At 45.2% G+C, this 24,459-nt stretch overlaps 1 protein-coding gene across 8 annotated transcripts in view; it reads right to left on the minus strand.

Moving 5' to 3' along the window:
* The window catches only part of LOC137431270 (uncharacterized), a 917,646-nt gene that overhangs the window by 31,861 nt on the left and 861,326 nt on the right, over window positions 1–24,459 (minus strand). For all 8 annotated transcript variants that reach the window (XM_078781781.1, XM_078781779.1, XM_078781782.1 and 5 more), the window contains 2 exons: window positions 11,313–11,379; window positions 5,628–5,678 (listed from right to left, as the gene is read on the minus strand). In XM_078781781.1, the coding sequence (XP_078637907.1) occupies window positions 5,628–5,678; window positions 11,313–11,379 (118 nt within the window). The remainder of the gene's footprint in view (window positions 1–5,627; window positions 5,679–11,312; window positions 11,380–24,459) is intronic.

A 24,459-nucleotide genomic window follows, 5' to 3' on the forward strand; every position in this document is an offset into this window, starting at 1 on the left:
TGAAGAGGGGATAGGTTGAGGGAGCAAGATAGGAGGAAACAAGGTTTCTATGGATGAGATGGGAAGATTGTGTGAGGAGTCATGTCAATTAGTTGGGGTGGTTGGAGAGTGGAGAGAGTTGACCAAGGACAGGGGGAAGTGGAGGAATGTCGTAGTCGATACATGGCAGAGATTGGTACGAATAGACATCACCCCCTTTTAAAGGGAAGAGGAGTGAGAGAAGAGGAAGAAGACTAAAGTAAGTGCAAGACCGAATCACACTGGCGAATTGACAAATTGCATATTCCATCCCCATGTTTGACTATTAAATTAATATGACGGTTCTCAATTTATTATTTAACTCGAACTGCACTCTTCAACGTCGCGCCGTCAACAGATACAGTCACGTGAAAAAGTAAGTACACCCCATGTAAAGTTTTGACTTTTTCAACATATTTCAACATACAGCTATTTGATCTTCATTTAAACAGTATCTATAGATAAAGATGATATAATTGAACAAAAAACAATGAAAAATTGACTTTGCAATAATTTATTCAACAAAAAATTAACAGAGATGCCATTTCCTTCTGAGGAAAAAGTAAGTACACCCTTGGCTCGAATAGGTGGTGTTGCCCCCTTTGGCAGAAACAACCTCAAGTAGGCGTTTCTTATAACTGTCTACCAGTCTCTGTCATCGACTGGGAGAATTTTTGCCCACTCCTCCATGCAGAATTATTTCAGCTGTGCGATGTTTGAGGGGTTTCTTGCATGCACAGCTCGTTTCAAATCCCCCCACAACATCTCGATGGGATTTAGATCCGGGCTTTGACTTGGCCATTCCAGAACCCTCCATTTCTTTTAGTGGGGCAACTTAGCATAACAATTGTGCATTTTGTGAGGAAAGCACCAAATTTGGCACACTAGTAGACTATCATATTATGAAAAGATCTGGATATTGGTCCATCTCAGATTCAGAGATTTGATTTTTGCAAGATTTCGATTCGATTGGGATCGAAGAGAACACCTTCTTCATCTTCTGTACAGTGAAGTTGCCAGCCCTGAATCATCTGGCTACATCTGGATGCTTCATTGGGAGTGCAACCATGTCCCTCAGGTGACCAGGGACCCACCTGGCATCGTGTGTGTGGTCTAAGGCATGGAACCATGGGACCAGTTCCGTCAGGGCATCAAGGTAGATCGTGAATGAAGCCTGCCGCAGAGAACGCACGTAGACCAGTACCAACATCTCCAGTTCCAGCACAGTTGCCCAGTACTGAAAGTTCGGAATGTCTTCTCCTCTCTGGTGACACCAGTCTTCGAACTCAGGCAGGTCTTCTGCATCATCAGCATATGTCATACAGTGGCGTTCATACGCACGGTGTTGCAGGATGTGCAGTGCCGCTGCAGTGATTTGATGAGCTCTTCTTGTGCGGGTGACGTGGGCAGCTCGCAGGAAGGAGTCGGCTGTCCCTGGCGATGCAATCTCAGCTTGCAAATCTGCAAATCTTGCAAAAATCAAATATCTGAATCTGAGATGGCCCAATATCCAGATCTTTTCATATTTTTGATAGTCTACTAGTGTGCCAAATTTGGTGCTTTCCTCACAAAATGCACAATTGTTTTGCTATATTTAGCTTAGCTGCCAGACTATTCTTTTCAGCCATTCCTTGGTGGATTTACTGGTATGTTTAGGGTCATTGTCATGTTGCAAGTTTCACCTTCGGTTGAGCTTCAACTTTCCAACAGATGGCCTCACATTATCCTCAAGCACCCCGTGGTACAATGAAGAATTCATAGTGGATTATATGATGGTGAGCTGCCCAGGCCCTGATGCAGCAAAGCTGCCCCAAACCATAATATTTCCACCACCATGCCTTTCAGTTCTTGTGGTCAAATGCGGTCTTTGGTTTTCGCCAAACACGTCTTCTGGTACTGTGGCCAAATAGCTCATCCTTTGACTCATCTGTCCAGAGCACATTGTTCCAGAAGTGCTGGTCTTTGCCAAGGTGTTCATTGGCAAACTTTAGTCTTGCCCTGATGTTCTTTCTGGACCGCAAAGGTTTCTTCCTGGCACACCTCCCATGTAGATCAAATTTGTGCAGCCTCTTTCTAATGGTAGACTCGTGCACTTTGACATCAACAGTGGCAAGAGCTACCTGTAGGTCCCGTGATGACATTCTGGGGTTCTTAGAGACTTCTTTCAGCATCTTGCGGTCTGCTCTTGGGCTGAACTTGCTGGGGCGGCCTGGCCTGAACAAGTTGGCAGTTGTTTGGAATCTTCTCCACTTGAAGATGAGCTTCCGGACAGTCGAATGATTGATTTCAAATTGTTTGGAGATCTTTTTAAATCCCTTCCCAGACTCGTTGGCATCTATAACCTTCTTTCCGAAGGCCTCAGAGAGCTCTTTTCATCTAGGCATGGTGACGCCGCACACTTCAACAACAAAGAGCAAACCAAACTAAATGTCTGAGGTTTAAATAAGACAGGTTCCTCCAAGATCCTCTCCAACGATGTTCTAATCATTTGCACCTGAGCTGGTGCACCTGATTCTAGTTTTAGGTATTTGAAGTAGTGATAAATGTAGGGGTGTACTTACTTTTTCCACATGCGAAATTTGCATTTATGTTGATTTAAATTATACATAGGACTACAAAATGTAAATGTTTCATGATATTTGTTATATTATATCACCTTTATCTATCAATATTGTTTAAATGAAGATCAAATAGCTGTCTGTTGAAATATGTTGAAAAAGTCAAAACTTTACATGGGGTGTACTTACTTTTTCACGTGACTGTACGCCTCAGCCCACATTATTGCATCGTACATACTTTTTAATGATTTGTCCCGAAGACAACCCACAACGAACATGTATGCAGTCAGCACAGTTTTTGAAGATCACATCATTTATTGTGATTTATGACCACCTCATTCTCCCGACTTAACCCCTCCATGCTTTTATTTGTGGGGAAAGCTCAAAAACACGATCTTGCAAACAGTTCCCATATGATAGAAAAACCGAAGGTGAACATTTGAGAAGCTCTCCATGGTGTGATGATGCATCCTGTATATGGCACCTCCCGATGCACATTGTATATGAAGGCTACACATAATACCAGCTCTCTGCCTGGTGGATAAGGCAAGAATTTTGGGACACCAACATTTCAAGTTGAGAAGGGGTTTACAAAATGCATAATGTACACACTAAAAGTGGATATAGCATGCTGCTCATGAATACACGTGGTCGGCAATGAACTCAGGTGTACCGTTTTGTCCTTCAACCCAAGAAGTTACATTACTGAATCATTGAAACAAAGTTTTGCACAGCCCTCCCCCCCCCCCCCCCCCCCCACGCGTCCTCCTCCACACCCCCAGGAACTGTTTGTAGTCTGGGTGAACATAGCAATTTCGCATTTGACAAAGAAAGGGGTGTGATGACGATTGATGCAATATGTGTAGAATAGCACAATCCACTGCCAGCTCATGGAATCATCCTTTAATGCAAAATTCATCTTTGTCACTTGCATTAAGCAACAACAATTTCGGGAACAATTGATCGAAAATAAAAGAAGTACTAAAACTTCCCATATTAATGTTCCAGGGACACAACATCAAGACAATGGAAGAAACAGTACCCCTGATGCAACTGAAAGATTGTGCAACGGCGTCACACATACGACAGTTAAAAGTGAACAACATGAACTTTTCATGTGCATCTCGTCTCAGAGAACTCTAACTGGGTCACAAAATACTGACAAACATGCAATGGTGAAAGCAAAGTGCCCCAATATGAAATTGGAGTGGACAGTTTCAGTGTTGCTTGCAGGACATGGAGAAAAATGTCACCTTTTGTTGCCTCATAGCCTGGAATGAAATGCATTAAATCAGACGTTTTCCACATTTATTTACACATCATAAACCACAACTTCGAAGTGAAAAACAAATTCAACTAATTTCAGAAAAATTAATTAAAAATACAAAACTAGAATATGTTGGTTGGATAAGTGTCCATCCCCTGAGTTAATACTTGGTGGAAGCACCTTTGACAGCAACTACAGTTGCAAGTCTGTTGGGTAGGTCTCGACCAACTTTGCACATCGTGATTGGGAAATTTTTGCCCATTCTTCTGGACAAAACTGTTCAAGCTCAGTCAAGTAGCGTGGAGAGCATTGCTGGACAGCAATCTTCAAGTCATGCCACAGATTTTTTTCTTGGATTTCGGTCGGGGCTTTAACTGGGCCACAAAAAGACTTCTTTTTTGTTCCTCAGCCACTCCAGTGTAGCTTTGGCTGTGTGCTTTGGGTCGTTGTCATGTTGAAACATGAACTTCCATCCCAATTTCAGCTTTCTTGCAAAGGGCAGCAGGTTTTCCTCTCGGATTTTTCTGTATTTTGCTCCAACCATTTTCCCTTCTATCCTGCCAAGTGATTCAGTCCCTGCTGTTGAGAAACATCCCCATAACATGATGATGCCACCAGCATGCTTCACAGTAGGGATGTTGTTCTTTGGGTGATGCACTGTGCTGGATTTGTGCCAAACGTAACGTTTTGCATTTTGGCCAAAATGTTCCATCTTGGTTTCGTCGGACCACAAAACTCTTTGCCACGTGGCTTTCAGAATCTCCAGGGATTTTTCTTTTTTTGCATACCTCACTCAAACGGGACTCAATGTGGGCTTTTTTGAGTAATGGCTTCCTTCTTGCCACCTAACCGCAAAGCCCAGATGTGTGGAGTGCTTGGGATATTGTTGTCACATGCACACAGTGACCAGTCTTTGCAATAAAGGCCTGTAGCCCTTTCAAAGTTGCCATTAGCCTCTTGGTGCCCTCTCTGATCAGTCTCTTTGCTTGGTCATCGAGTTTGGAGGGACGGCCTGATCTTGGCAGGATCTTGGTGGTACCATGCGCCTTCCACTTCTTAATGATTTTCTTGACTGTGCTTCAAGGGATATTCAAGGCCTTTGAAATATTTTTATACCCATCCACTGATCTGTGCCTTTCCACAACTATATCCCAGAGATCTTTTGAAAGCTCCTTGGTGCTCACGGTTGAGTCTTTGCTGTGAAATGCACAACCCAGCAGAGGAAACCTACAGGAAGAGCTGATTTTATTCTAACATAATCAGAATCATGACAATTTAACACAGGTGGAGGCCAATTAACTTGGTGTGTTATTTTGAAGGTGACTTGTTACACCCGGGGTAATTTACAATTGCTATTATAAGGGGGTTGGACACTTATCCAACCATGCTATTCCAGTTTAGTATTTTTTATTAATTTCCTGAAATTTGTAAATTAATTAATTTCCTGAAATTTGTAAAAATTGTTTTTCACTCAGAAGTTGGGGTTACGATGTGTAAATGAAGGTGGAAAAAGTCTGATTTAATGCCTTTAAATTCCAGGCTACAAAGCAACAAAAGGTGACAATTTTGAAAGGGGATGCAGATTTTTTTCTCGGCAATGGAGCTCCTTTTCTATGGAGAAGGCCATATCAAATAATGGCAATAAGAAAATCAAGACTGCACAAAAATACATCTCTCGAGGGGGGCAAAAGATTATTGTCACATTCTTGTCACAGTTTCAGTATGTGTGTATTCATATCTCCTGCTCCCCCCCCCCCCCCTCCTCCAAAGAGAGTGTCACCTACCAATTGCTGGCTCATTATGCTTTGCCAATTCCTTCAGTTGCTCAACGAAACCTGCAACGATGAAGAATAAATCAACAACAAAAAAACAACAACACATCAATGTCAAATTCATTCATTCATTCATTTTATACGCAGCAAATGGCTCATGGTTGAATCATTGCTGGAAGTGTGGTTATGCCGCTGATGCAATGCTCCCTGTAGGTTATGGTTAGAATTTGTAAGTTGATTGGCATCTTTGGAAACTTTAACGTCAACTTGCTAATGCCGGCAGACAGGACGCCTACTTTAATATCCACCCGAGGGACGACAAACACATTCATGTTTCACCCTGCCTGTGAGACACCAGGATGACAGTTTGTAACTGTGACGCCATTCAAACCCAAACTAATTGGCTTAAATGCGAGTCTGCACACCTCTAGGCCACCTTGCCGACCCTTGACAATGTCAAATAATAAAGGCACTTGCATGTATGTGGCATGAGAATATGCACCTTCAACATCATTCTGATTGTAGTATGAAAATCTAGAAGAAGCTCATGCTTTGCAGTTCAATCTCGAATACGGACTGTTTTATATGGTGTATTTCGTCACAATACATCACTATGATACGATTCCTGCATGTCAAAATGCTACAGCGATATGTCTTCCAAGAAATATAATTAACCGGACGTCTGTCTGTCTGTTCGCGTTTTTTTGCAAAGACTGCTGGGCCGACAACCACCAAATTTGGCACACAGACCCAGTCCGAGCCGGAGATTGCCCTCAGTAAATTTTCATCTCCCACCTCAGCCTTTAAAGACTCGAAGACCCATAAGACCCTTTTTCTACATGCTCTTTACATGCTTGAGAGATCAGATAACATGCTTGAGAGAATACTTTTGTCATGCTTGGGAGATTAGACCCCTTAAAACCTTGAAGACCTCAAAGGCCCATTACACCCTTAAGACCCATTAAAACCCAAATACCGCAAAGACTATTTGGAACCCAAAGATCCACAAGACCCTGAAGACACCAAGACTCTTGGAGATCCCCAAGACCGCTAAAACACTCAAAGACCCCCTAATGCCTCTGAAGACCCATAAAACTATTTAAGACCTCAAATACCTTTAAGACCAAAAGAACCAGTCACTCGAAGACCCTCTAAGACCCTGAAGATCCTTAGGATCCCGAAGATCCTTAAGATCCCGAATACTCTTTAAGATCCCCAATACTCTTGAAGACCCCAAATACCCCGAAGACCCTGAAGACTTTTGAAGACCCTCCAATACCCTTTAGACCTCGAAGACCTTTAATACCGCAAAGACCCTTTAAGACCTCGAAGACCCTGAATACCTTGAAAACCCTTTAAGACCTCGAAGACCCTTAAAGGCCCCAAAGACCCATAAGAGCCTTAAGACCCCTTTGCCCACCGGCATCACCTCACCTTCCCATTTTATACAGGGTGATTTATTTATTTATTGGAGAAACCTAAATAATTCCCATACACTAAAAACTATATATGATAGGCACCTAATATTCTGCGTAAATGTAGCCTTATGTTAGATAAAGACGTAACATGATCCTGAGAAATATCAGGTATCACATGATTTATCATCTGACCCAGCAGCAACATTTAACGGTTTTCACTCAGAATGGAGAGAATGGAAGCAAGCTCAAAGAAATGGAAGCATGGAAGAATGGAAGCCAGCCCTGGTGGCTCTCTTGCTCCCCTTTTCAGGTTTCCTCCCACCCCGTCACTTCTCCTGCCTCGCCTCAACCCACCTGCCCCCTCCTCAGTCCCGAGCTCGACTGCCCCCCGAGCTCGACTGCCCCCCGGCCAGCAGCTCTCCTGCCTCCACCGCCGGATTTCCTGTTCCCTGCCTTGCCCACTCTCTTGCCTTGCCCCCGAATCCCGGTGGTTTTCCTGCCCCTTTTCAGTTTTCCCATGCCCAACACCCTCGGTTTTCCAGCAGCTTTTACGTTTCCAGTAGTGACTGTGAGCATATAGACCAATGTTTTTGTTTCGCACTCCAGTGACCTGTTTTCTGTCAATAAGGAAGAGCTTTAACTTTGGCACTGTAATAAAATCAGATCTCTCTCTGTGCTCAAGATTGCTGATCGAATCAAGCATTCATGCACATTTGCAAACAGTCAATCCATCACTTTTTTCATCATTTTAATCCTCGCACTTATTTGCATGTTACATATATGCATGTACATACAAATACATACAAACATACATACTGATAACTTGCCCGTTTATATTTTGCCATGACCTATCCCAATGATTTTCTAAACTCCTTGGAACCCTCTCATGCAAGTTCATACAACTCGTACAAAAGATGGAATGCCTCGTGATGCCACTTAGGAATATGGATGGCACCAAAGCAATGCAATGGCAAAAGATTGGTGGTAAAGCAATGGATGCCACATGTTATAGAAGCAGTCATTTTGATTGCTCAGTTCAGTGGAGAAGATTTTTTTTCAATCCTCTCATCCCGCTGCACCAAAGTGACTGCCCGGTTGATTTCAAACGGCTACAATTCCCTATTCCATTATGCTTCACCATGTCAAACAACAATGCCCAGAGACAGAGCTTCAAGATTGCTAGCATTTTTTTGAATATGCACTGCATTATATATATATATATATATATAAAAAAAAACACCTTTAGAGGCCATTTTTCCCCGCAAAGCGGGGGTTGGCCTTTTTCGGGAACCGTGGTTGTTGTTGTTTTTTTCGGTCCCCTTTTTGAAGCAATGTTTTACGGCCGGATGCCCTTCCTGACGCCAACCCTTTTTGCCGCCTTTAACGACAAACAGGGAATTACCAGTGAACTGGTACTCAATTAGCCGACCTCGGAAGGATGAACAGGCTGAGTCAACCCCCCTGGCGTTAATTCAGCAATCGACTGGGATTCGAACCCAGGATCCTTGGTATCCTAAGCCGGCACCCTAGCCGCTAGCCCAACACCAGGGTTTGGAACCCTCTCATGGATAATTGCCAATGGATAATTGAATAATGGATGCTCAAGCATGGATTCTGCTCAACACCTCCCAAAATGGGAACTCCCAAAATTCAGACTCACAACTCACCTCCACTCATTTTTTCTGTGCTCTACCTGGCTCCTCAACAATCTTTGACACTGTATAAGCAAAAACCCTATACAACTGTGCCAAAGGTGGAAAATTGGCCATTGTTGTCTCCACAGAATCTTTGCAACAACACAGGGATCTGATGGGTAAGTGGAACTCAGCGGCCTGCTGGACCAACTCAGGCACGCATATGAGAAACCTGCATCAAGACAATACAATTCAGAACCCTATTAAGCACTGGAGGGGTCTGCTGAACTCGGAGAACAATTGCTCCACTGGGACCTGAACGTGGGAATTGCCCCTGACCAGCTGTAGCAAGATGTCAGCAACCATTTCACCCAACACCTACAAGACCTCAGCAGGTATCCCACGATGCCGAACTAACTACCTTACAATTCTTCATTCTTGCAAATGCACTCCCGACCTTCTCCTTCCGGATAGTTGTTGTTATCCCTTTGTTTGCAGCAGGTCCAACTCTTCTGAATTATTGGGTTCTCCTCATTTAGCAGTTTCTCAAAGTATGTTTTCCATCTCTTTTTTTATATCCACATCATCATTTCTAACCAAAGTTCATTTTCAGTATTTCTCCTCTTATTTTCCCCCATTGGTGTCAAAACATGGCTTCTTCAGTCAAATGTCCCTCATGCTTTCTCATTATATGTCCGACCCATCGTCATCTTCATTATTTGGCCTGTGCCACAATGTCTCTTTTTCCAGTTCTCCTCATGTCGTCATTTTAAATCATATTTGGCTGGAAAATCTTTGGAATCCCTCTCAAACATCAATGGTGGCAGAGGTGGACCAAGGAATTTCAAGACGGTGGGGGTGCATGAAACTATAGCGCTGGGGGGGGGGGGGGGGATGAAGGGGGGTCTGGGGTCTGTCCGTCCCCCGTCCCCCCCAGGAATTTAAAAAAAAATTGATCGTCAGAAACGGCATTTCGTGCGTTCTTGGAAGTTTCTGCAGTACCTTGCGTTCTTCCCTGGTCCAACAGTTCAGCAGATTCGCGATGACTAATGGTCAGATGGAGGAACTGGGGAAACGACTTACCCAGCTGTTCCTTCTGCTATAAATTGATGAATTTTGTAGGTGTGTGTGTGTGTGTGTGTGTGTTTGTGACCCACTCCCCCCCCCCCCCCCGTGTTTGTGTGTGTGTGTGTGTGTGTGTGTGTGTGTGTCTGTGTCTGTGGTGTGTATGCGTGCGGCATGTTTTTTGTGTAGTTCTACTGGAGCTTTCTGATATGGAATTTCTGAGTTGTGTAGTTCTTGCAAATGATTGTTTTGATCTCCTGAGTTAATGAGGCTAATTAACTCCTAATAATCCAGAAGAATTCCCATGTTTCTAAACGCACGCCATGTTAAGGTGTATAGAGCAGTTTAATAGGTGCTGGTCAAAGCTCGGCACAGCCATGCGCCGAGGTTGTGAAGCTCAAGGCAAAGGGTTCTCCCCACAAAAGAGATCAGATGGGACAGCGGAATGTGAATTATTTTATTAATCGTAAATTATGCTATTTTGGAATAGACGGCGCTTGTGTTTCTGAATGAAAATGTCACACATCATGTGGGGATAGGGTGACCTCATGGTGTATGTTCATGAGGGCCAGAGATGCCATCCGACTTTCTCCCGTGGAATACCTCAGGTAGGTCTTCAGACTACGCAGGCAAGAAAATGAGCGTTTGGCCTCACAGGAGTCGACAGGGAGGGTGCATCCAATATGTAGTAGGACTTTGATGGATGGAAATTCGTCTCCATCTGCTGCGCAGAAACAATCCATGAATGTGCTTGGACGCGTGTTGTTGGGCTTCCTTCTCCAAAACATCTGCCGGTCTCTAAGCTCATTTATCAGTCCTGCGGGATGTTCCATGTCGTTTTCCCAACGCAATAGCTTCTGATGTCGGGCTGGAATGTCCCAGGTATCGGCGATTATTGCAGATGGCATCAGCAGAAACAGATCACTACCTTCCCGATTTTCAGCACAGAATCAGGTGTCCATTTCCTGGCTGAGGGGGTCGAGAAATGGATTGGACACGTTTCTGAGGTATAAGAGCAAGGGAGTGTTGGCGGCAGTGTTTGGACGATGGATTTGTCGTTTTACAACTCTCGGCATTGTGACGTCACCTCCTACAGATTCTATCACGGCCTTAGTGTGATTGAACCAAAGAGAGAAATCAGTTTCACCATTTGACCGTAGTTGAGTGAGCGCGTCCTTCTTGTCGTCAATCATAGAGTATGCCTCCTGTACATCCATGCCGTTGCGTTGCAGAGGTGGGGGGGCGGCGGGCACCCCCTGCGCACCCCCTCCCGATCCGCCACTGGGTGGAACACCGTCAGATGTGTTACATTTCCTTGCTCATTTGACATGTTTCTGCACCGTATAATAACACTGATTTGACATTGGAAATGCACAGTTTCATCTCAGTTTTCAGTGAAAGTCGTCTGACATGCCAAATAATTGAGAAAGAATGACACATTGCTTGAGCTTTTGCAATTCTGTTGCAAAACAAAACATCACAGATCACTATATTTACATCAGTGACATTGCCAATAACTCCAATACAACAAAAGCAAAATACAACAAAAGCTTGTGTTTATTGTTGAATTCAACAATTACCTTTGTTTTTCATTTTTGGCACTTTCATTAATTCTTGCACAAGACTTGACGTGGAACGTGATTTTATCTGGGACAAAAAAGAAGAAGAAATTAGCACCTTCAGTTTGCAATAAGCTTCATATATTTATATATATATATATATATATATATATATATATATATATATATATATATATATATATATATATATATATATATATATATATATATATATGTATATATATATATATATATATATATATATATATATATATATATATATATATATATATATATATATATATATAAATAAAACTGTCAGAAATAGCAGAAACTCCATAATACGAAAAGGGTGCCTCATTTGCATTAACTAATTAATCGAAAGAAATTAAATAAGTGGTGGACGTAGCTTCAAGACGGTCGATCTTTAATTTTCGATAAGCTTTCGACCAACAGGTCTTAGTCTTCCTCGAGTGCAACTTGAAAGTTCAACAAGTTGAACTTGAGGAAGACTAAGATGACCTATTGGTCGACAATTAAAGATCAACCATCTTGAAGCTACGTCCACTACTCATTGAATTTCTTCCGATTATACACAACAACACAACAACAGGCATTTTTTAGGCCATTTTCCCTGCAAGAGCTGTGGGTTAGCCTTGCCGCGCGAACCCCATGACAATCTTCTCCATTTTGCCCTATTTTCTGCGTCTCCCCTTGTTAACCCCCTTGCAGCATTTCTTCTGCCACCATCTTTAGCCAAGTCTTTCTTGGTCTTCCCCATCCTCTACTCCCTTCTACATTCATTTCCATCACTCTTCTCAACCAGTCACTTTCATCCTTCCTCAACACGTGACCAAACCATCTCAACCTGTTTCTCTTCACAGCATCCACCACAGGCTCTATTCCCATCATCTTTCGCAATTCATCATTTGTCTTCCTATCTCTCAACGATACTCCACACATCCCCCGAACCATTCGCATTTCCACCTTTTCCAGCCTTCGTTGCTGCTCTACGTTCATTACCCATGTCTCGCTCCCATAAATCATAACACTTCTCACACATGCAGCACACACCTTTCCATTCAGCTTCAATGACACTCGCTCCTCGTCAGCACGCCACTCAGTTCCCGAAACTTCTTCCATGCACATCTCACTCCAGCAACCGTTGCCGAGTCTGATCCACCTTCTCCATTCAGCATGTCTCCGAGGTAGCAAAATGTTTTCACACCTTCCAGCTTCACGCCGTCTCCAAGATCCAACTCAACATTTCCTCCATCTGCAGCTCCCTCTGTGCACACCTTACACTTGAATGTAGCTGCCACACTGGTTAATGACCCTCTCAAACCACTACATTTTTGATGAACCCACTCAGTGCACATTGTACATTGAATGGAGTTCACTCCGACACCCTTCCTGCACACAGCACATGGCCACTTCCCAGTTCTTTGCACCTCACCACATGCTTTACCACTTGCCATCACCTTCGTCTTTCCGATATTCACCTTTAGATCTTTTGTCTCCATACATTCCTTCCACTTGTTCATCTTCTCCTTCAGTCCATCCATACTTTCTGCAATCAAGACCAGATCATCTGCGTACAACAACTCTCATGGTAAACCCTCCTTCACGTTCCAAGCCAGCCCCTCCATCACAGCTACAAATAGTAGTGGACTTAGTACCGACCCCTGATGCACTCCCACCGTCACCTCAAACTCACCACTGTTCCCGTCCTTCGTCCTGACAGCTGTGCGCGCTCTCTCGTACATTGCCATCACCATTCTGATCAACCATTCCTCCACTCCTAACTTCCTCAATGCCCATGTCAATACTTCGTGTGGAACCCAATCGAATGCTTTCTTCAGGTCAACAAACCCAAGAAACAACTTCTTCCTCTTCTCCATGTACTTCTCCTGCAACTGTCTTACAATAAAAAGCGCATCTGTCGTGCCTCTTCCTGGCATAAATCCAGACTGCATTTCGTCGATCTTCACTTTCTTCCTTATCCTCCTCTCCAACCACCCTTTCCAATACCTTCATTTCATGCTCCAATAACTTTATCGCTCGACACGAGCCACAGTCCAGAGGGTCACCTTTCCCCTTGTATTGAGGGACGAGGGTACTCAGTTCCCAATCCACTGGAATGCGGCCTTCTTTCACCACCAGATTACAGATCTCTGTCATTATCTTCACACCCCCAACTTCCTGCTGCCTTCAACATATCTACCACAACTCCCGTCGGCCCTCCCGCTTTCCTTCTCTTCATTGCTTTAATTGCTTCCTCAACTTCCTTCTCAGTTATCTTCTCTGCCGGTCCTAAAATTGGGTTACTCTCTGTGTTGCCGTCCCATTCATTCTCTGCATTCAACAGCATTTCCATATATCTCTTCCATCTTCCTTTAATTCTATCTGGGTCCACAACGATTTGTCCCACTTCATCCTTCAAGCAACTCACTCCCATCACATCACACCTCTCTTTCGCTATCTGCTTTGAAAAACCTGAATACCGCTCTCTGACACTCTTCTGAATGCAAGCGTTCTCCGAACATTTTCCGACATGCTTCCTGCGCCTTTGCTACTTCTTTCTTTGCAGCCTTCTAACTTTCATGCTCTGCCTTTTCTGCCCCCGTACCCTTCGCCTTCTGCCACTCCTTGAACTTCTTCCTCTTTTCGTCAATCCTCTTTCCAACTTCATCATCCCAACACCATGTTTCCGAGTGCCTCGGTGGTCCTTTTGTCCATCCACATACCTCACCAACGGCTCCCAACAAACGATCTTTCATTGACATCCAACCACTTTCAAGCTCAACCACATCATCCTCTACCATACTCAGCCTCTCTTTTAATGCCTCCCTCACTGTCACCTCTTTTAACCTCCACACCTTCATTCTCGGTTGGTACTTCACCCTCCGAGCTCACCTCGCACCTTTCACCCTTATGTCACAGACAACCAAGTGGTGCTGTGAAACAGCCTCCTCCCCCGGGATCACCTTTGTGTCCCGGAGGTGCCCCTATCTCGCCTACGCACCATCAGGAGGTCAACGGTTGTCGTCGACGCACCTGACGTGTATGTAACAAGCTTATTATCCTCTTTCTGGAACTGAGTATGACAAATCAACAAATCAGCTCCATCAGCAAACTCCAAAATCCTTTCACCTTCTCCATTTCTCACACCATATCCGTAACCCCCACGAACTCCCTCAAAACCATCCATACTCCTTCCCACATGTCCATTTAGGTCTCCCCCTACCACAACAACTTCCTCATCTTTCACGTTTTCCATCAGCTTCTCCATTGCACACCAGAACTTGTCCTTCTTTTCATCGCTCCGACCAACCTGCGGAGCATATCCCGAGATGACGTTCACCAAGAGCTTTCCAATCATCATTTTCACCATCATCAACCTATCACTCACTCTAGTCACACTCACCACACTGTCTACAAACTCCTCAGAAAACAGGACACCAACACCATGCATGCCTTCTGGGCACCCTTGTCACACAAACTTGTATTTCTGTCCCTGCCTACCCTTAACCATTCTCACACCACTTCCCTTCCATCTCGTCTCCTGCACACAACATATGTCCACTCTTCTTCTGACCAATACTTCCACCACTTCTCCTGATCTCCCTGTCATTGTCCCGACATTCCATGTCCCAAACCTCAGAAACCGATCTCCATGTGGGGCATCAGACGTTTCATCGTCATAAATGGAGTGATTTCCACCCTTGCTTCGATCGGGTTCCCCACCTTGAGTTTTGACGAGAGGGAGTGGGGTCCCCCACGGGGTACTTCGGGCTGTACCCTGCCCATATGTAGTTGTAATTGTCATGGTTCTCTTTTTGAGGCAATGTTTTTATGGCCGGATGCCCTTCCTGACGCCAACCCTTTTAGTTGCCTCTTACGACACGCAGGGATTCGGTGTAACTATTCTAAACCGTGGTGCACACTGATAATATATATATATATATATATGCGTGGGACTACTTCAAGAGATGAGCCGGGGTGAGAGGAGTCGTCAAACCTAAAGAGGTGCCCGGGAGAACGACTCGAACAGATGAGAAAGGAGTCCTTGCTTGCCGTTGTCACGGACCATTGGAGGCGCACCACTGGCCGAAGGCTAAGGGACAATGAAATATATATCTATATATATATATATATAGATATATATATATATTGTTGTGGATATGAGGATTGTTTTTTTTATTGCTTTATTGTGGACCCTCCTGCCTCCAGTTGTGTATAAAGGTCAAAGGTCGTTTCGTAGTTATTTCATAAGCACCCACGTAGCCAATAATAGATTTCCTCCTTGTTGACAGTTATTTCCTTATTCTGTGTAGTCGGCTAAGGATTTGTTTTCCATTAATTGACACTCCATTGCACCGAATTCAAATAAATAGATCCCCTTTCATTCCCATTCCCAAAGCCTTTCCTGCCAACCGCATTTGCTGCAGCTGTGGGTTGCTGTTTTCACCGCGACTCCATTAGCCACGAGGTAGGCTCGGAGAAGAAGGGGGAGGAGCTGCCGAATCCTGGGCGTGCCGCCCATCGTCATCAAGGGTGGAGCCAGAGGGCCCGCGCCGACCAATCAGGGCCGAGGCGAGCTCACCGATGGGCGTGTTCTAGCGGCCGGCGGCTTGATCGCCCGCGGCGTTATAAAAAGCGCACGCGGAAGCCTTTGGCAGGAGTGATGAGAAGGAAGCCTCTGAGAGAAGTGCGTGAGAGTGATGAGAAAGAGTCGAAGGAGGGTTGCGTTAAAGAGACAAGTGTCAAGAAAGAGTTGCGCTCCACCAGCAGGTTGGCTCCACCAGCAGTTCGGCTCCACCAGCAGTTCGGCTCCACCAGCCGTTTTGACTCCACCAGGAGCTTCGACCCGTTACCCCGCGGGAACCAGATTGCGGTGGCATCGGTGGCCGTCAAGCTCCAGCCAGCTCCGTGCCTTCCTCCCCTTCTCTGCCGTCCCAAACCATTCCAGTCCTTCCATTCCTGCCTGCAAATTCCCCATTCGTGTGAGTCCGTCTTTGTTTGTTCTGTCCAGGGTATTAATTAAGACTGTAATAGGTAAAGCTAGCATTTTCACTGTGTCTTTCTGGTCCGTCCCTCTTTCTGTCTTTATTTTGTTATCCTTCCTTCTTCCTTGGTTTCTTTCAATCCTGTAAATAGTAATAAATAATAATCGTATTTCAAACCTTTTTTGTCTTCTTCTTCTTCTTCACATCCGCGTCGTCTTTGTCTTTTCCCATTTGAACATCTGTGGCACGATTTGGCCAACGTTCAGAATCGGGTCTTAGTCATTGTTAACGGTTCGGGCCGCGGCGCCATCCGCTCGGCAAATCCAGTAACATCTTATCCGCGGTAAGTAAGTAAGTAAGTAAGTAAATAAGTAAATAAGTAAGTAAGTAAATAAGTAAATAAATAAATAAATAAATACATAAATAAATAAATAAATAAATAAATAAATAAATAAGTAAATAAATAAGTAAATAAGTAAATAAGTAAATAAATAAATAAATAAATAAATACATACATATATATATATATATATATATATATATATATATATATACATTATACATACATACATGCATATACATATATATACATATATATATATATATATATATATATATATATATATACATATACATACATACATATATATACATATATATATATATATATATACATATACATACATACATACATACACATACATACATACGTGGGCACCAGCCCGTTAGACCGTTACTAACGAAGTTATTTTTTTGAGTAACGCAGTAACGGATCCGAAACTTTTTTTTAACTGTAAGGGACCAAGTAACGGTAGTTAATTTGTGGTCCGCTACTCCACTACCTTTTGCTCCGTTACTCTGTTAGTTCGCTTTTAGGAGTCGCGGAAGGCGAGAGAACGAGGCCATTTGGTTGAGTTCAAAGCTTGTTTATTCGTACAGAACCCAGCACACTCTAAACGCGAACGGAAGTGTCACAGCTTTTATAAAGCCAAAACCCTCTTCGGAGGGCGTGGCTCCCACAACCGCGCGTGCGTCACGTCCAACAAACCAAAAGCCCGTGCACGTGAATTAGACCAAACATATGGTATTGGTAACCGTCACATGCGGATAAGTTAACCGCGACATGTGATTAAGGTAACCGCTACATGTGCCCCCCCAGAAGGCACTCCACGGGCGTGTACGTAGTTCGCAGGCGCGCTCGGCAGTGCCGAGAAGGCTCGAGCAGTGCCTGGCCCCGGTACGCGCGAAAAAACGCAGCCGTGGGGTTGAGCCGACCGAGGGGCTGGTCAAGTCCTCGGGGGAGGCTGCCGAGGTTCCTCGCGGGCCTCCCGAGGATGCAGGGTCGGAGACGTAGTTACGCGAGTTGCAGCTGTAGTTGCAGAGTGAAGTTGTGCGAAGGTGACGAACAGCAGTGCGCGCGAAGGTAACGAAGCAGCCGTGCCACCCACATCCCGTAACTGCGTTCCTTCGGAGGGTCCTGGAGCGGGCTCGCTCCTCCGGTCGTAGAGGAGGACCCGAGCGCGGTGCGCGAACCACATGGCCGCTCGTCATCTATCTATAATTCCAGTAATCTCTGTCTGTCTGTCTGTACGTTTGTTTGTTTGTCTGTGACCGCTGTTTCTCGACAACCACGGGTCCGATATACTTTTAACTTGCCAGGTATATTGCTGGGGACCCGAGGATGTGCCTTTTCAAGGTTTCATATTAATCGGACAATTACTTACCGAGCTATGTCCAAAAAACGATTCAACCAATCAGAGAGCAGCGAACGATCGCGTGTGCCGAACGTGGCGGGCACACTCTGCCTCGGATGGCACATTTGAGAGCGTATTCATTTATTTCACGTTTGCAAACTATGTTGGCGTTAAACTATGTTTTACAACTAATAAAAACGAATTTGCGATTCATTCGCTTTCCTGCGCGTTTGTGCACGCGATGGCGATTTCTTTACCAAACTCCGGAAGCCGTTCGCTTTGGACCAAACCATTGCATGTAAATAGAGGGGGGGGATTGTCACCACTCGCAAGCCGTTCGCTTTGGACCAAACCATTTCATGTAAATAGAGGGGGGGGATATAATTTTAGATATAGATATAGTACGGGCATGCCCTAGTGTCCAAAACTCCGGCAGTGCGATCGAAACTGCCGTGTTCGTTTGCAGCCCCCGAATCCGTTCGGGGGCAGCTGAGGTCACCAGTTTAGGAGTCGCGGAAGGCGAGAGAACGAGGCCATTTGGTTGAGTTCAAAGCTTGTTTATTCGTACAGAACCAAACACACTCTAAACGTGAACGGAAGTGTCACAGCTTTTATAAAGCCAAAACCCTCTTCGGAGGGCGTGGCTCCCACAACCGCGCGTGCGTCACGTCCAACAAACCAAAAGCCCGTGCACGTGAATTAGACCAAACATATGGTATTGGTAACCGTCACATGCGGATAAGTTAACCGCGACATGTGAATAAGGTAACCGCTACATGCTACTTTTTGGCCGCTTGAATAGCCAACAACCATTAGCATGCGCCAATACAAATGAAGCCGAGCTGCGGCGATAGCCGACTTCCATTTCCGTTCCGTGTTCAGAACTTCAGTTCTGCAGTGTTCTTACTTCTTAGCAGCAGCAGCATCGTTTCTCTATTGTCCAACTTAACTTGTCTTGAAGGATGACAAGCTGATGGACATGGCCTTCACAAGGAGCCAGTCCTGATGCGCGTCTTCGCGAAATACAACACGGCCGTCCCTTCCAACGCCTCTTCTCCACGGGCAAGGACGTCATCAGGGCAAAGAGAGCCAACCTCTCCGATGCCAGCTTGGAGCATCTCATGTTCCTCAAGGTAAATAACGTTAAAAAGATTATATTTAGTGTACTTGCTTTTTTAACGTTTCTTTGTACTTAAATTAACGACTGTGTGCGATCGCGCAAGTCACACTTAATTCAATGGATACATTTATGCTTTAATTACAGGGCAACCGCCACCTACAGCATGCCGAAATCACCAATTTTCACCCGATTGACCTGAAATATACAGAATTTGCAAATTGGGTCACTGAATTAGTTCACCAATCAAAAGGTCGAAGCTGATTGTTTTTTTTTAGATCTAAAGTTCAAAGGTCAAGGTTGCATAAAATCATCAATTTTCAGTTTGTATTTAAAAAAAAAAGTTTTCATTATTTTGAGCATATGGAAGAAGAAGACAAAGACGAATACAAAAGGTGGCGGACGGGCTTTGCATTTTCAGATTTTTTTTTTTTTTTTTTTGTATACAAGATCGAGGCTCGTGAAAGAGCGAACATTAATCACACAAAAAGACAAACCGACACATAAAACATATAACATCGGGAGCGGTAAAGATGGGGAGAGAGGGGGAAGGACACAAACACAACATTTGAGAGCAGGGACCGAGAGACATGGAGACCTCGAGAGATCTGAGAGAGGGCGAGGGCTTTGGGGGGGGGGGGGGGGCATGGGAAGGGGGCGGTGGGAGAGGTATAAAACATATGGACACTGCCAGGACTTCCAGGAAAGAAGTTGGAATTTCAAACAAGGTGGATCTGGGGTGAATTAGCGGGGGTAGAAAAGATCAAGGTTTTGGATGGGGGAAGATAAGAGATGGTGGTGAACAGCTGTTTTAAAGACCTGGAAGGAGGAGTGGGATTGAAGGGAGTGAGGGAGTTTGTTCCAGAGGCGGGAGAAAAGAGGAATGATAGAGTGAAGGTGAGCAGAGAGCCGAGATTTCGGCAGTTTAACCATCAGAGGGTTGCTGGCAGATCTTGTGCGACCTGTAGGAATATTTGGGGGACAGAGCACAGAGAGAGCTGGGGGTGCAAGGCCGGAGAGGAGTCGGTAGAAGACAGAAAGACCACCTACCTGCCTGCGGTGAGTGAGTGAAAGGCCCTCAGAGATAGCTTCATCGCGGGAGATTCCAATAATTCTGAAAGCTTTGGTTTCAACAGCGTGAAGCCGAGCTCGGTGTGAGGCAGGAGCACCGGCCCATAGGGGAGAACAGTATTCCATTGAGCTGCGGATGAAAGCCTTGTATGTGGTGAGGAGCTCAGGTGTGCCGAGGAAGGACTTCGCACGACGGAGGATGCCCAGTCGGCGACTGGCTTTGGAGGCCAGCTTGGAAATGTGGTTTTCCCAAGAAAGATCATGGCAGATAGTGAGACCCAAAAGCTTGAGCGACAGAACTTCTTGGAGAGGATTGTTGAGAAAGTAGATGGGAGGGTTGTCCAGTCGATCTTTTCGGAGAGACATCGTAAGAGTGTGAGATTTGTCAGGATTGAAAGACATGTTCCACTTGTTTGACCAGTCTGTGATTTTGTCCAAGTCTTCAGAGAGTGAGGAGGCTGCAGACTGCCGATCTGAGGGAAGAGGAATGGAGCGGCAGAGAGTGGAGTCATCAGCAAAGAGATAGAGAGGATTTTCAAGAGAGTCAGAGAGATCATTGATGAAGACCAGAAAAAGCACGGGGCCCAGAACACTGCCTTGGGGGAACTCCAGCCTGAACAGGAAGAGGAGATGAGAGAAACCCATTCAGGGCCACACGTTGACGACGACTAGAGAGGAAGTCTGCCAGCCATGCGTGGAGATTTCCATGGATACCAAAGGAGGAGAGTTTGGTGAGCAGAGCGGGGTGCCAGACCGTGTCGAAGGCACGTGATATGTCGAGGGAGACAGCTCTAATTTCCTGTTTGGCATTGAGGACCTCCATCCATTGTTGAGACAGCAGAAGCAGCATGTCCAGAGTAGAGTGACCTGGTCTGAAACCAAATTGATGATCAGAGATCAAGCCATTGGAGAAGAGGAAAGATTTCATATCCGAAGCAATGATGGATTCCATGACTTTGCTGATAATTGGGAGAAGGCTGATTGGTCTGTAGTTGCTAGGATCTGTTTTTGCACCTTTTTGTGCATAGCGGTGATGTTGGCTGATTTCCAAGCAGATGGCAGTTGACCTTGAGCAAAAGAGAGGGTGAAGAGAACAGAGAGAGGATGAGATAGAGCGGCAGAGCAGGATTTTAGGACCCGTGGGCTGATGCCGTCGGGTCCAGTTGCAGAATCAGAGTCGAGGGTTGACAGAAACTTTTCCATCTTGTCAGGAGGAAAGGACACGGAGTCCAGGAGCAGCAGGGTACGACTGGGTATGGTGGGTACAGAGAGGGATGGGTTTGGGACACAAGATTTAGAGGCAAACACAGAGTTGAGGCATTCAGCTTTTTCACGTGCGGAGTCAGCTGTGTAGCCGTTTGAGGTAAGGGAGGGGATGGAGGGGGAACAAACACCAGAAACGGATTTGACCAGACGCCACCAGGATTTGGAAGAGGGAGACAGATAAGAGAGTTCGGTCTTGAGAACGGAGAGATATTGTTTCCTGGCTCTCCTGAGGGTGGACACACACTTGTTTCGGGCTTTGTGAAAGGAAATGAGATTTCCTTCCGTTGGATTTGCTTTCCAGGAGACGAAGGCAAGTTGTTTCTGGGCAACAGCCTCACCACAAGAATCCGTGTACCATGGATGGGAGGAAGGGTATGACAACTGAAGACGAGATGGGATAAATCTGTGCATGAGAGAGAGCAATTTACTTTGGAAGAATTTCCAGGATGAGTTGATGTCAGAGGTGGTAGAGATGGGAGACCAGTCCAGATGATTGATGGCTGCTTGAAGACCGTGCCAGTTGGCCTGAGTGAAATGCCAGACTCGTCGACGCTGAGCAGGCTCCCTGAGGATGGTCAGAGAGATGTCCACTTTAACAAGGACATGATCAGATGATCCGATTGGAGCAGAAGAAGAGCAGCAGACATTTTCAGGGAAGTTAGTCATAACCAAGTCCAGAAGAGAAGATGTTCCGTTGACTGAGATCCGGGTCGGGAAATTGACAGATTGTGTCAGTCCCAGTGAGTCGCAGAAGTCCTTTGCTGAGGAGCGATGGCTGGTGAGAGAGGTACCCACACCCAGCCAACTGGCATGATGACAGTTGAAATCACCACATATGAGGAAGAGAGAGTTGGGATGAGTAGATAGAAGTTGGTCCATATTATCAGACAGCGAGATGTAGATGGAGTCATCACTGTTTGGTGGACGGTACAACACACATATGAACAAGAGGTGGGAGCGAAGGGGAAGCCGTAGCCAGAGGTATTCCTGGGGGTGAGGTGGAGAGAGTGCAGTGCAGGGCGAGTGAGGAAGAGAGTTTTTGATAAAGATAGCAACCCCGCCTCCAGGACGAGGCTCAGGTCTATCATACCGGAGGAGGGAGTAGCCCGGGAGAGATACTAAGGAATCAGAGACATCATAAAGGAGGAAAGTTTCTGTTAAGCAGATCACGTCTGGTTTGACAGAAGCAACCTGTATGGAGAGATCAGTTAAGTTTGAACGAAGGCCCCGGATGTTTGAGGTCCATACCGTTAATGAATTTTCTGATGGTCCATTCCATCAGAAAGAGGAAGGGGGAGCATCAGATACAGAACAGGGGGGAGGAGGGGTAGGGTAAGATGTGGAAGAGGTGGAAGAGATAGGGAGAGCTGTTGAATGTGTGTCAGAGATTTCAGAATAGCTCGGAGAAAGGGAAGGATGGGGCGGACAAAAGGTTTGATGGTGATTGGGTGAGGCACAATGAGGTGTTATTTGAGGAGGGGGAAGAGCGAGGCAGAAGGTTGGGGGAGATGGAGGTGAGAGTTGGAAGGGGGAAGAAGCGGGGAGGACGCTTTGAGGAGGGGGAGTGAGAGGGGGGAAATTGAGAAGCAATGAGGGTGGGGAGATTTGAAGGGGAGGGGTGAGGGGGGGGGGGTTTGGGAGGGAAGGGACAAGGGCAGGGATTTGAAAGCGATGGGATATGGGGGAGATTTGGAGGGGAGGGGTGAGGCAGGAGTCTAGGAGGGGAGGGGCGAGGGGGCGTCTTGGTGGGGAGGGGTGAGGGGGTAGTTTAGGAGGGAGGGGGCAAGGGGGGAGATTTGAAAGGGATGGGTGATGGGGAAGATTTGGAGGGGAGGGGTGATGGGGAAGATTTGGAGGGGAGGGGTTATGGGGAAGATTTGGAGGGGAGGGGTGAGATTGGATTTTAGAAAGTGTACGATTTATGGGAAACGAACATTTATTGCAAAATGAGTTGCTTGTGACCTTCGAGTTAAAAATACGTTTAAGGACGCTGGATGGAGGATGGAGTGCAGGAGAGTTTAGGGAATGTAGAAAAAAGGCACTATAGGAGATGGATATTTTTTTTGGGATGAATTGACAGGTTGTCTTCAAGACAGATGCTTTCTAGTTTGTAGGAATTGGATTCCTTCATTATAAATTTTGATTTATTATTTTCGGCCTCCATTGTGCAATCTGTCTTGAAGACAACCTGTCATGTATCAGATTCATCAAGTCGTGAATCTTGTGCAAATTTATTTTACAGAAGTCAAGAATTTATGGGATAGAAAAATAATCGGCTGCAGTTATGAATGAATTAAACTGGGACGCTAATTACATTGAATGATGATGGAACTGCACATATTGCAAGCACTACTACCAGATAGACGTTTTAAGTCTCGCCTTCGGGCTGTCTCGCCTGGGTTGGAATCCCGAAACAGCTACAAACTGTCATCCTGGTGTCTAACAGGCAGGACGAGGCATCAATGTGTGTGTGGAACCTCGGATGGACGTTAAACTGGGCGTCCCATCTGTTATGTGAATCTGTTACTTGGTGGACATTAATCATGCAGTGTCCTTCACAAAGAGTAGTCAAGCTATCGCCGGCACATTGAACAAATTACAAATTTATTGATATAACCTACTGCATAAGAATTAACACTGCATAAGAAAGGAAATTAATGAATTCTCACAGGAATATAATGTTGCATTTGCATGTATGAAAGTCACAAGGTGCTCTGCTACTTTTGGTGAGCATTCATAGAACAAACAAACAAACAAAAACAAAACCAAAAACCAACAAAATCAACAAAACAAACAGCAACAACAAAACCAACAAAAACCAACAACTACTACTACTACTACTACTACTACTACTACTACTACTACTACTACTACTACAACAACAACAACAACAACAGCTACTAGTACTACAACTACTACGACGACGACGACGACAACTACTACTACTACTACAACAACAACCTCTACTACTACTACTACTACTACTACTACAACAACTACTACTACGACGA

Source organism: Myxine glutinosa, chromosome 7 (genome assembly GCF_964187855.1).
Source record: "Myxine glutinosa chromosome 7, kmMyxGlut1.1, whole genome shotgun sequence".
NCBI lineage: Eukaryota > Metazoa > Chordata > Myxini > Myxiniformes > Myxinidae > Myxine > Myxine glutinosa.